Raw genomic sequence first — 14,024 nt, forward strand, 5'->3', positions numbered from 1 at the left:
TTATGCGTGCGATTTTAAGCGTGAGAGACCACGAATACGCAAGTCTCACAGCGAATGTGTGAAACAACTTCGTAGGTCTGTTCTGTTCAGGTTTATTTTCAGCAAGAATCAACTGTTGTCCAACGTCAATTGAGTTCCGCATACAAAATAAAATAAATCTAATATTTGCAAAAAAACAATCTGTTGCGAGTGCCGTGTCGCGCTGGGCGCTGTGTGTTCCCACCAAACAATAAAAGCCGGACATAGTTTTGAAAACGAAAACTACCGAACAGAACGTAAAAAACACATCATACCCAATTTTAACATTTATTACACATAAATAACTTTTACAAGTTGTATTTTTCAAAAGTTCATTGTAACTGTCTTTTTGACCTTTATAAGCAATGATCACTACATTTTACTACAACCTGTAGTACTGTACAACCAGAGGTTAAAATGCTCAAAAATCTAAAAACAATTTATATTTTTCTCCAATGAAACACTCATTAGACAGATTTGATATGCAACTTACATGTGGATATCTTTGAAGTACTGTACAGCACTTCAGTACTACATTTTGCTTCTACATTCACCCTTAACTTCTGTATCACATTGTTAAGTAAAAGGCAAAGGTTTCCAGCTGCATCGTAATAACTCATTCAAAAATCTAATAATTTAGAAGAGAAATTGGTAGTTTCTGCTGCGCATAATGAGTATCTAAACATTGTGAACATGTCAGTCCACTCTTTTTTTTTAGTTTTATACTGACACAAGTTTAATTCAGTTATTACTGTAGGTTAATAGAAGCATGAAAAATTTATTAATTGTATGTAATGACTTATATGGGTATTCAATTTCTTTTCCTTTTATCATGTTTGTTATCGTTTCTTAATGGGAGAGAAATCAATGGAACTGACCAATAAAAATAAACCATCAGCAAGTTTGTCTTCCAGCAAATGAACATTAAATACCAAATGGAAATAAAAACTGAATATTGTAACAAACACGCAACTAGTTTAAATTACAAGACAAAAACAAATCAATAGTCTAATTAGAGTTTTGAAGTAAGAGCTACTTCACAAGGTAATGTTCATTGCGGAAAAGCAATTAACGAGGCAACTGTCTAGGAAATAATGTAACATTCTCTATAGATTATTATTGGTGACTGCAAAACATGGTATACAGTATTTATATAATATATCATTATAAAATAATTAAATAAATTATCTAATAAATAATCAGAAATATATTTTTGTATATATAGCTTATTATTTTGAAAATTGTTTCATTTTAATTTTTAATTAATGGTAGGGAAGATGCAAGGATTTGCCCGAAGGGGGTGTGGTCGGGCATCAATAAAAATCTCCTGGAATTGGTGCAGGAAACTATAATTTAGGTGCTTCAAATGCTTATTTAATCAATTAAAGTCTACTATTATGTAAAAAGTACACCTAACTTTTTTTTCCAATATGGGAGAGCCCTGACCACACCGGCTCCACCTGGAGTCACCCCTGATTAATGGTAGGCAATTATTTTTTCCTTTGGAAATCATCCTGAGATCAACATTAAATTGGCTGTGATACTAATAACCATTTTTAATGAACATTATAGGCCTATAATATAAACCATGGCAAGATGCACGCAAGTTCCAATTCAAATTAACAAGAACGTGCCTAATTTTTTAGATCGGATTTCTTTTAAATTCTCCAAAGCAAATTTTATGTGCAGGTTTATGTTGTACATTCTTCAGATTCAAATATGCAAGGACAAATTAGGAACATTTTAAGAAAAGTCCCTACATACTCGGTAGAAATGATTAAAGATAATTGTTGACAAAAAGGATAATGATAAAAATAGTTAATGAAAATTTTATCAAATGAAGGGGTAGCTTAGTGGCTAAGGTGCTTGTCTTCTAATTCCAGTGTCCTGTTTCAATTCCTCTCACAATGTTTTCTCACGACTAAAAAACAACTGCACCCCCTAAGCCTTAAACAGACTTGGTCTATTAGAGCATGGAGGTATAAACATAGATTAGAGTAGCTTGTACGTATGTGTGTTTTGATTTGTGAAAAACTGCTGACAGTGATTAAGTTAACAATCCTTGGCACATGTACCTAGATAAAGAAACAATGCACAAGGCGACACTAGCCACTAGCACAGTATAAACTAAAATATTGTATCAAAAACAGTAAATTCTAACCATTGAAAATATTATAATAAGAGCAATCATAATTTCATAATTTAAATTATACTAAAATAGAACAGTAGAAGTAATGGTAGAAGTAATAACATAGTAGAAGAAATCTAGGAAAAATCAGGTAACAGAGTAAATTATCAATACTTGCAAAGGAAAACTGATTTATAAGATCTCTCCTTATCTCAGAGCTGAATGTGATTTATAGTAAATATCATGAACATTTTTATTTTCTTCTCCTATAATGCATTGTCAGTCAAAACATCTCAACATTAACATTAAATTATAACACTAAATAGTACATAAATAAATCAAATGTTTACCAAGTTATATTTCTTTTTCAATTTCTAATTGAAAGTGAAGAACTCATTTAAATCAATGTAAGCCGCACAAATGCACTGTTGTACTCCTATTTAAAATCTTTATGTTTACATAGTTTTAAGTTGCAAACAATACCCAATGATGCTACCTCATCCAGAATTAACAAATCGCAGCTTTTCAACCAATTAAAATCACTTTTGCCTGTCCCGGTTAGCGATAAGTGACCAGGCACTAGACAGGTTTGTCTTCTCCTTCAACAAGGTTTTATTACTACCTTCAAGGACATCGTTAATGGAGTCGATAGTTATGTGACAGCACACCAGCCAATGAGGGGCTGATCAAAAAATGGGGATTGAGGATACGGTATTGAGGAATGGCAATGGTAGAACATCTGTAGATTGTAGGATATTGTATAAAACTCGTACCACATAACGACACATTTTTTAGTAGATTTATATAAAGAGAAATAAAGTGCATCAGAAAGTAATTAAAGTACTGAGTTATATCTATCTAAACACAAACAGTATTTCGATTAGTTTCAATTTAAGAATTATTCATGGCTGAGAAGGTTTTATAAAGAATAAAGGATAGAATTGGAGTGCTTTTTAAAGTGGATTCTCACCACTTAATCAAGATCCAATCCACACAACTCAGCATCTTGTCCATCTGAAATATTTCCATTGCTTTCATCACCATCAGCAAAGAGTGACTTGACAATGTTACCTGTAACAAAAGAGACATCAATCAATCAAGTATAGACCCATCTTTTTGATTTCGATTTCAATTTATTTAACAAAGTCACATGTATGATTGCAATATAAATTTTAAAGTATGCATAGAACAATAAACGGAAATATGAAAATCAGATGTAAGGAATTACATTGAAAGCAGAACTTTTAACGTGTAACCTTTTAAATAAAAGGATAATTAAATCTTTAAAAAAAAATTTAATCAAGGCCTAATCAAGAAAACTCTAGAGGTAAAACTATCGCCTGCTGGACACCATTCCGGTATTTCTGAGTCAAGGTTTCGGGGCCTGAATAAAGACTGCTAGTACAAGTGATGTGTTAAACTTGAAGTAATCTATTATATTCTAGTCATCTAAAGGCAAAACTATCCCCTGCCGGATACTACCACGATATTTCTGAGTCAGGGTTTCGGGGCTGGAAGATAATAATTTAACGTGGTGAATCATGATAAATAAGTCATTGATACTACAACTAACTACAGTAGAAAATGAAATAATTTAAAATTTGTTTCATATTTTCAAGAAGCTGAATATGTACTGAGTGTTGTTTGAAGATACTTTGAGAGCAGCTTAGCTCAGTCAGCTAAACTGGTGGTAGCCACTGTGTGTGCTGAACCATGGAGATCTCTTGGTCCCCAGTTCAATTCCATTGCTTGCTCTCCTTGTATTTCAGCTGGAGGGCTGTTTTTCAAAAGAGTCTTTCTGGTGTCTTTCAGGTGAGATGTTTAAAAGAACCCATGAAACAATGTCAAATGAAGTCTTACCTATGATTCCTTGCGGTCCACTAGGGGCTGGAGGAGGCAAACCAAAGAAAATTTGTCCAATTTTATCTAGGTAACTATTGTAGGTGGGGTCCTTCTGCAGCGATGGTTTGTATTTCTCACAGAGCACCGTAAATGTTGTTAATTTCCCACTGAAAAAAAAAACAAAAAACAAAAAAACAATTAAAAAAAAAATGCATTGGGTAATATTCAAATTTAATTGTAATTAATTTAACAAAAAGTTAAAATAAAAAAAAAAAAATTATTTAGTTTTTATTTTTCTTGTTCAACGTTCTGTACACACTATAAAATTTTATGGAACAAATAAATGTGATAAAAGACCATATTTGGATATAATATGACATCATCATGCACATATATTTGTCACATTGATTGATTAATTCATTGAATTTATTTGTAATCAGTCATAAAATACATACATAAATATTATTTACAAGAAACAGACAAGATAAAAATTGCACAAAAACATCACCCTAATTACAAGGAAAGCCCAAAGAGAAAAACTTATTTCTGGGTCCTTGCAAACAAAGAAATATAATTGCGAATTTCATCATGAAGACAGAAAAACAAGCAGTTTAAAAGGCATTTATTTGATTATTCTACTAATAAACAATATTTTGTTTTATGTTGACAATAATTATCAGTAATCTCATAAGAATCATATCATCATCAAAACCATTATCAACATCGTAACCACCGCCATTGTAATTCATCATCGCCATCCGCTTATAAATGGTCAGTAAACTTAACATTTATTCGATCAATGATCAAATTACTTCTAATCTGACAGATGATATACAGCAGTCACTTAAATGACAACCAATGAATTAAAAAAAATATATATATTGTACAACACCAATAGATCCCTCTCTCTCTCTCTCTTAACAACAAAGCAGTGAATTTGATAATGTTCTCAGTCAACAGTCAAATATTCTGGCCATGGAATGGCATAAACCAAGAATCAAGTACGTAATGGCTGATATACTTAAATTTGAGGGTGGGTATGTGGGAGGGGGTTAATTTACCCACATGACAGCTTGTTGGGTAAAATTGAAAATAGGGGCAATGACATACCCGAAACGAAAACACAAACATTTAGCACCAACATGTGTACAGTTTTTGAGGTTGCGTGTTTGTAAACTCAGTGTAACACACACACACACACCCACCAACACACACATACCCCCCACACACACATGCACATGCATTAGGAAACTCTTACATCAAGTCAATTATAATGCTTCCTTGCAACTACCACATGAACCGTAATGGCAACAAAGGAATAATGAAGTATGTGCTTGTCAATGCTGTCAAGTAGTAGAAAAAAACACTTCTATTTCATCCTACAGCTTAATGCAATTAATATGTACACCACCTTACACAAGGCCACGCTCAATTTAGATACAACGAATAAGAAGCACTAAAAAGCAACTGATGAGTTTTATACTGTCTGTAATTCATGAAAAAGTGATCCTACAGCTTAATACACTTAATACGTTCACCACCTTACACAAGGCCACTTTCAAATAAGCAGCACTAAAAAGCAACTGATGAGTTTTATACTGTCTACAATTCATGAAAAAGTGACAGCCATATTAATTCATTTGTAATTGCTCAATCACTTAATTACTCTACACAATTTATCATTGAATAGACACAAGTGGTAAGTCGTGTGACATTGAAAAAAAAAATTGAGTGGGTGTGAGTGATGATGCTCAGTACAGGAAGAAGCATGGCTTTCTGCTGGAAGGCACTCATTGATGTTGGATATTAGTGGTTGAACTTGTGGCATAATGAAAAGGTCTGATGCCCCTGGCTTAGGCATCTTCGGGCATAGCTACACTGGAGATAGGAGTCATGCAGGGTTTCAGAAGGGTACGAAAGCCATTATATCCCAGGTTTTTTTGTTCACGTACTGTTCAATAAGAGGCCTAATCGGTCAATTTGATGCCCATAGTCTTGACAAAAAATTCCTGCTTAATATCCCCCTAGGCTCCTTAAGGACTGGGACCGTCCCCTGGTTTTAGGCAGTGAGAGCCCACTGTTGTTACGCCACTGGTTGGACAATCAGTAAACTACTCTAAATCATTTCGAAATTGAACTAGAGAAAACATTGTCAGAATGGTTAGCTAGTGCTATGAAACTATACTAAAGCCCAATTTTTGATATTTTTCAAGACTAGTTAGGCCTTGGATCTTTTGGTCCAATTAGGTATGCAAGAGATTTTTATTTTTATAAATGCCGAATGCAAGTGAGGCATATCTAGGCTATCTCAAGGTTCATTAATAATGTAAATTCCAAAGCCAAAATGACAAACACAACAATATTTTGGACAATCACAATGCCTAATTTGTCATTTATTTCTCACATTATCATGGAGGGCGTACTTTGAAAACCGTAAACATTTCTTCTTTACATACTCTACACCTTTACACTCATCGCAATGAATGTAACTTAAACTAGATGTCACATGACCACAACTGTATCACGGTTGGCGATTGTGTCTATTATCCAATTATTATATTTCTTCATTCATTATCTCTATTCTGTGTATATTTATATTCAAATTGCTTTATGAATGAACAATGATCCTTTTATAATGGCAAGCTCAACTCTGGAGTTATTCTGCTGTTGTCTAATACAGAGACCTACATCATCAGCATTTTGATTAGTCTAAATTGGAAAAGTACACACTGGATAATTAAAGCTGGATAATTAAGGGAGAATTTTACAACTCATCCGACATTATTACTTTATAATTTCCACTTGTGTAGCATCTAATAACATTCCAATTATTATTTCCCCAACTACAAATGATCTGTGTTCCTTTTTCGATGTGAATAATATAAATTTTCTAATGAAAATTTCTACCTACAAACTAGAGTGTATTGCTTTACACTTTGTAAATAATAAAATAATAAAAACAGGAATAAAAAAAATAAAGGACCATTATTTCCCCAACTACAAATGATCTGTGTTCCTTTTTCGATGTGAATAATATAAATTTTCTAATGAAAATTTCTACCTACTAACTAGAGTGTATTGCTTTACACTTAGTAAATAATAAAATAATAAAAACGGGAATGAAAAAAATAAAGGACCATCCGATACGGAGCGCAATGCAACTAAGCAGAGGGGCTATAATACAAGACATGCGATTTAAGCGAGCACAAAAATGATGAAAAAGAATGCAGCAAAAGGGAATTTTTTATATTTTCTGGGAGTTTTTCCCAAAGTCTACGGAACAAATAAATGGCAGAATGGTGAAGAGAATTATTTCTAACATAATGCTGTCTGAACAAAAGCGTCTCTTGATGCCAACTACTGACAGGAGTGAGCTGACGGATGCTACCACAATCAACATTATAATTACATGTCATCAATAAGGAACGACTGACTGTCATTTTAAATTACTCAAACCACATACTCACAAAAAAATGATAAAAGATTAACTGAATCACACATCTTTACAATATTTTATAACATACTGCTACCCAAAAATCAACCAAAAACCTGAGTTAAAAAAGCAAAAACTGAACCACACAAGTTAAATATCAACAAAAATGTTTATCTATACTGCCAGAAGTTTTGAAATGTCTAAATTTAGGAGAGAAAATTCTTCCTTGTTCTAACTTTTAGTTGGAAGTATAATATAACTTTACAGAAATATTTAAATTTGGCAATTAATTTTTTTTTAACTTTATTTTAGTGTCAAGTGGCAGTCCATCTACAACAACAAAACTTACTTGTCAACAGCTATTAGTAAGAACCAGAGGAAATTAAGAAGGGGCAGGATAAACGGCGGACCCTTCTCGATGTTTGGGTGCGTTTCTGTGTACATTTGAAACGTTTCATTTGCAGTTGCCTTGTTTTTGCGACACAGCAGCCTGGAAAGAAAAAAATTAGAAAAATCGATGAAAGAAATATCATCGAGATGTAAGAGAACAAGGTCGTGTTTTGCTTTTAACCATTGAGGGTTAACAGCACTTAAGGCACATCACTTTTAAACGCTATTATGCTTTCGAAATGATATGTACAATGTAGTTAGTAATGGGCATTTGTATGTAAAAGACTTTCAAAATATGATTAATTGAGAACAATTTAAATTATGACCTTGTTTCACCAATTATTGATATAATACTTAATGACTTTGATGTAAAATTAAATATTACAGTCAAGTATGTTCCTTTTCATCCATGCTCTGCGACAAGCTTCAACTAAATCATACCATTAAATATGACCTTGTTGCATTGAAATAGCAAGTTTAACCTTTTGTTAATATAAATGAAAATCAATACAAATATGAAAACTAATTATAAATAAAGCGAGACCTATTTTATACCTTGTTGTGGGAACATGCTACCCACCAATATTGACAATTTAGAATAAAAATAAAATTTCATTTTTGGCTATTTAGCGCACACGTCACCGAGGAAAACTGGGAATTTCAGAAAAAAATTAATGTTTTTCTTTATTTTTATTACGCCCGCCGCTGCCTTGAAATATAGATTTCTTCCTATTTATATAAATTTAAAGCATTTAACCATCTTATTACTACACTGTTTACATTCACCAATAAAAGTATATTTTTATTTTCTCCTCCACTGGGAGGTTTTTGGCAAAAAAATTATTTCCTAAACAAGAAAACTAAATTTTATTTTAATTTTTTTTCCGCCCACCTGTAAAAAAATAAGTTCGCGAAACAAGGAATGAGAAAGTCTCGCCTACGTGCACTTCAATTCAAATTTTGTCAAGAAGTGACATACTGTACGTCCTTCTAATACTTAGATTAAAATACAGAAGTCGTACATCTACACCTAATGGCAAGGGTGTCATTTGTGTTAGTGCCCTCAATGATAAAAATTAGTCCCTTGCATGTGATTTGGGGTTGTCAGTTTAGTCACTGATAGATTTACTGGTTGAAGTTAATTAGCAGCAGTCAAAGTCATTGCGCATTTCCCCGGAAGCATTCGCATCTATTTTTCAATGTTTACATAAATTTAAGATTTAGCAAAGGCAGTCTAGCTACTTCTAAATACTAATATATTTACTAAATGCTGGCAAATATAACAATAATCTTTAGTACTTCTAGAGAATTTCATGATTAAAATAAAAATATATTATTAGCTACTAGATCCAAACCAAAGCAAAGACAAATTTTAAATAATGAAGGCAACTATTTCATATGGAAATAAGAGCGGTTGGCCAGAAAAGTTTTGTTCCTGTTTCTTGCCCTGAACACCCCAGATCAAATCAAGCAGGCGTCAGATTATTGGAGTCTGATCGTGTGAAATAAATGAGATTTAGGTGAGATAAGGAACATGTTTATATCTGTTAAATGTTGAAACTAAGTTGAGTGGCACTGCACTATGTCTGCTGCAGGTGCCTAGGGGCTCAGGCCAAATTTAACATAATTAAAAAATAAAAACCTTTGTAAAAGTTGCCATTCAATAAAACAAAACAAAAATAAATAAAATCGGAGATTAGAGGAGGTGTGTTTCCTTGACTTCATGTTTTCCATGACTCACCTTCCAAAACTATAAAAAAAAAAAAAAAATGATTCAATCAAATGAATCTGAAGATTGAGTTAAACTGAAGCACTTACTGAAATACAACTTGTGTGATAAACATATCTACTTCACTAGGATAGCCCTGCGTTGTGTGAAACTCTACTAACATAGTTGCGCATTGCTTTCCGTCCATGGAATGTACAAAATGGTAACGAGATAAGGCATATGACTTTTCTGCAGGGATAAAAATGACGGTCAAAATTATTATTTAGTTTGCTTATTCACTGGCCCTCCAGTATGATAAAACTGTTTACAGAATTATTATTGTGACAAAAATGGGAATCAACTGTATTAACACTATCCTGCCTGAAGAGGCAACCTACTATAAAATATATAAATAAATTTCATTGAAGGTGTAGAAAATGATAACCTAAACCCATGAATGGGAGCTTACCATTCCAGAATATAAGTGCAACTTGCTGATGCAACTCAGGGTGACTACAGCCTTTCTTGGGGTTACCTTTCGCCGACCATTTCAACGCAGCACTCAGGAAATGTTCCCTCTCTGGTATATCTGCAGGTATTTGCTTGTATAAACCAGTCACTTTGGCTGCCGTAAAAAATTAACAGAGACTGGTTATGCAAATTACAAGCATATTTCAGAAATATAAATGGGTAACAGTTAAGGTGTGCAAAATATTTAGGTGCACGCCAAGGAATACTCCACAAGCAGCAGAATAGGTCACATAGTGTGCATGACATGGGTTATGCTAGACTGGGTTCCAGTCCCTAGCTTTGTCTTAATCAGTAAAAATGTTTAATTTTGGAGCCAACTTAAGCGGATTGTTCAGCCGCATTTGGCTAGTCCGAGCCAATTCGAAGAGATCAACTGCGGGCCAGAGAAGGTGTGTCAAATTCTGCGTGTAAACTTGCCAGATTGATGGGCTTGCCACACGAAGCTAACACTAGGCCTCATCTGGCAAGGCAGAGCCAACTCAAGCGGATCAACCGCAGGCCATTCATTTTTCAGTACAATACATAGATATGGTGGAACAGGGTGTGGGTTTGTAATCTCAGATTATCTTGTTATTACTGTATACAGTACAGTACCTATATTAGCTGAGTTGACTGGAGCATCAGAAGCATCAAAGGCCTCAACAAGTAAAATACAAAGATCTGCACCACTCACATGCTGAAAGGAAAAATAAACACAAATATTAAGTGATAAATACAATGCTACAGTAATATTCCTAAATCAAATTAATAATGAAAGCTGACATTGGCCAGAAAACCTATACAGTTCACCCTTCAATTCGATACCACCTTTGGGACCTGAAAATCTGGGCTGGTCTTGGGGTTTGGTCTCCACATACAGTAGAGGGTTAGCTTAGTGTTAATAGAAATTGTTTTATTTGGTTGTTTGAAAAAGTGGTCTCGAATTAGAGGGGTCTCAGAATTAAAGAGCTCTAGAATTGGAGGGTACACTGTAATTAAAGCATTTATACTACGGCTACGGTACAGGTAAGATGATGATATTGATGATGATGATGATGATGATGATAACACTGATGACACTGATGGTGGTGATGGTGATGTTGATGACCAATAATTTAAAAAAAATTCCTTATCATTAAAAATGACAAGCTGTAATAAATATTTCGAGAGTTAAACATGTAGGCCTAAATGTTACTTACTTGATTATGTTCAAGGAGCAGATTGGCCCCAGAGTAAATGAGTTCTATGGCCTCGGCAAGTTTGTTTTGATTCATAAACCTGATGGGGTAAACAAAAATTATCAGTTGTGTTAATCTTTGACGTTATATAGTGCCTAATATTATACACATTGTGATAATTAACAACATTATATTTAAAAAATATATATGAACAACAAATATAACCCAAAAGCAGGATTAAAATGAGCAGCGGTGCAAGAGATAGCAACATTCAACCCATGACGTCGCTGTTTCAATGTGGCAACTTATAGGGTCAATTGATGAGTCAATTGACCAAGTGTGTAAGGTTCAATGTAGCACTTAATACGCAGATAAAACTCGGCCAATCAATTCGTAACAAGCCGTTAAGGCAGGGCGCCACAACCTGCAGTAAACTCGTCTAGAGTTCTGGTGGTAGAGCAAGTCTTCTCGGATAATGACTATAATTTTAGACAAGTAGGGGAATACCACAGTGTTCATAAAGATAGCCCCCTGTGGTGGATGACGAGAGTTGCTGGTACCAGTTAACCAGGTAGCCAAGACATGAAGGGATCCTTAGTGGTGAACAAAGTCACTGAGCAAACTGCTAGTCCACACATCAAGCACCATGAGTATATTGGATACCGGAGCTATACAAATGAATATATTATTATTATTATTATTAACTACTTCTCTTTTTTAATTTATTTTGGTGCACCAAAAATGATGCCAAAGATTTATTTTTACTGGAGGGTCCTTCTAGTGGTGATAGTGGTGTACCTGGAATATTTACTCTTTCCCATTGAGTTCCCTGCATGCCTTCTTTACATTGCACATGAGCCATATTATATTGTAAACAGAACCAACAACAAGTCTCATCTTAAAGCCAGGCTTTGGAGAAAAATTGTTTATTGATATGTCAATTAGCGCACCCACTGCCATGAAAAAATGGAAATTTCAGAAAAAACAGAAGTTTTTCTTTATTTATAATACGCCCACCGTTGCCTTGAAATCTCAAATAAGACATGTATATTTCTCCCTATATAAATTTAAAGAACCATCCCATTACTAAGTCTACATTGTTTACATTCACCGACAATAACATTTTTATTTTCATTTTCTTCTCCGTCTGGATTTTTTAGCAAAAATATTTGCTAAATCAAAAAACAACATTTATAATTTCTATTTTTTTTTCCCCACCCTCCTATGATAATTTTTTTTTTTAAAGTTTGCAAAACAAGATATAAAAAAGTCTCGCCTAACTATACTGTAGCCTAGGCCTAGAGCTGATAAAATGGGACCCTTCGATTCGATATTTAATTTAAGTTTTGGTAGAAAAGCTACAGTAGGCCTATGCTGATGGTTTTTGTTATAGGCTAGGAGACCTACCTAGGATAGCCTACCAGCCTAGGCAAGCCTTCTTTATAATGGGCAGGCCTAGGCCCTAGGGCATATCTGATCCGCCTGCTCTACTAACTACCAGGCTAGCTAGGCTTAACCTAGTGTAGGGCCCAGGCTAGGCCTAGCTCAGTTTAGCCAGGCGGTAAATATTATTTTTATTGCCGATAATATCGTCGTTTGGGTGATGAGCACCTTAGTTAAATAAAGATTAAAACTTTATAAATTATCTTTTTCGCAGAAATATGATCTCTTTTGTGAGTCTAGGAACGAACATTCTAGAAAAACACCGCGTAGCCCACTTACATTGTACGATTCGGAACTTACGAAACGACGTGAGAGTGAGGGACTTGCCACACACTACTCACTCTGCTGATGAGGGGGTTCGCTAGGCCTACAGATGATTAAATTATGCCTACAACCCCCATAACATGAGATTTCAAGATTGTTCTCACCTGAAATACAGTGTTTTATACATTTGGTGGGCCTCATAATAATCGCCGCGTTCAACGCTAGCTTGCAGTTTTTTGGAAACCCTATCAACACCACCACCACCATTGCGATGTTTAGTCGCCATGTTCAGCTAGCGATTCATCCACTGGTTCCCGTATGCATGCTGTGTGCACCAATCAATGACGTTGTTAATGTTACAGAATGACGTAACGTTATTACATCATTCTTTTAATGCCGAAAGAAAAATCATTTTGGAAAATTAATTTGCTCATTTTGAAGTAAATTATCAATTGAAAGTATACATTAATGTATTTAAAATAATGTTTTACCCATAATTTTACTGCGAAAAATTATAGGCACATTTCCAGGCAATAATTCCTGTGATGAAGTAATAATATGTTACTGCAGAATGAGCAAGTTAATTTCAAAATTATTTTATTTATGATTTTTTTGTCAATTTCAGTGGGCAATACATCTCAAATAAGTCTCCAAATAAAAATTCATAGTTAAGCCCTTAGAGGGTGGAGTCAAGGGTGCTGGAGGGGTGCCGAGGGAAGATTAATATTTAGTATGGTCGAGCGAAGGTTTTGGGGCGTTACCTGTGACCCCGTGGTTTCGGATTTGCAGTAATTTTAATTTCTTGATTATTTAAATGATTTCACACAGTGACTAGTGATTTTTTGGATGCTGGCGGTGTGTGGGAGGGGGAGTGGGACATGGGATTGGGGTAGATCTGCCACTAAATGTAGCCTACTGATGGTCCCAAGCAGTGACGGCGCCAGCATGGGGAGCAGGGATGACATTCCCCTAGATAATTTTCTTCCCCCCCCTAACCCCACCCAAAAAAGAAGAAAAACCAAAACTCGAATGGAAGAAAAAATAATGATATATTGGACTACTTTCAACACGATCAGGCTTTGGCGCCGCCACTGGTCCCAAGAGTGGCAC

The 14,024-nt window shown here is 34.6% G+C and overlaps 1 protein-coding gene across 1 annotated transcript; it reads right to left on the reverse strand.

Moving 5' to 3' along the window:
• Window positions 1-290: 290 nt before the first annotated feature.
• LOC117109773 (Golgi to ER traffic protein 4 homolog) lies at window positions 291-13,234 on the reverse strand. The gene is made up of 8 exons (XM_033252188.1): window positions 13,079-13,234; window positions 11,229-11,307; window positions 10,645-10,726; window positions 9,989-10,144; window positions 9,630-9,768; window positions 7,771-7,911; window positions 4,007-4,155; window positions 291-3,217 (listed from the first exon to the last, which is right to left on the reverse strand). The coding sequence occupies exons 1-8, from the start codon at window positions 13,198-13,200 to the stop codon at window positions 3,120-3,122; spliced, it is 966 nt and encodes a 321-aa protein (XP_033108079.1). The 5' UTR covers window positions 13,201-13,234; the 3' UTR covers window positions 291-3,119.
• Between the last annotated feature and the right edge of the window lie 790 nt (window positions 13,235-14,024).

The sequence above is a fragment of the Anneissia japonica genome, unplaced genomic scaffold, assembly GCF_011630105.1.
Source record: "Anneissia japonica isolate Jap-2015-1 unplaced genomic scaffold, ASM1163010v1 scaffold334_len275345_cov169, whole genome shotgun sequence".
Classification (NCBI taxonomy): domain Eukaryota; kingdom Metazoa; phylum Echinodermata; class Crinoidea; order Comatulida; family Comatulidae; genus Anneissia; species Anneissia japonica.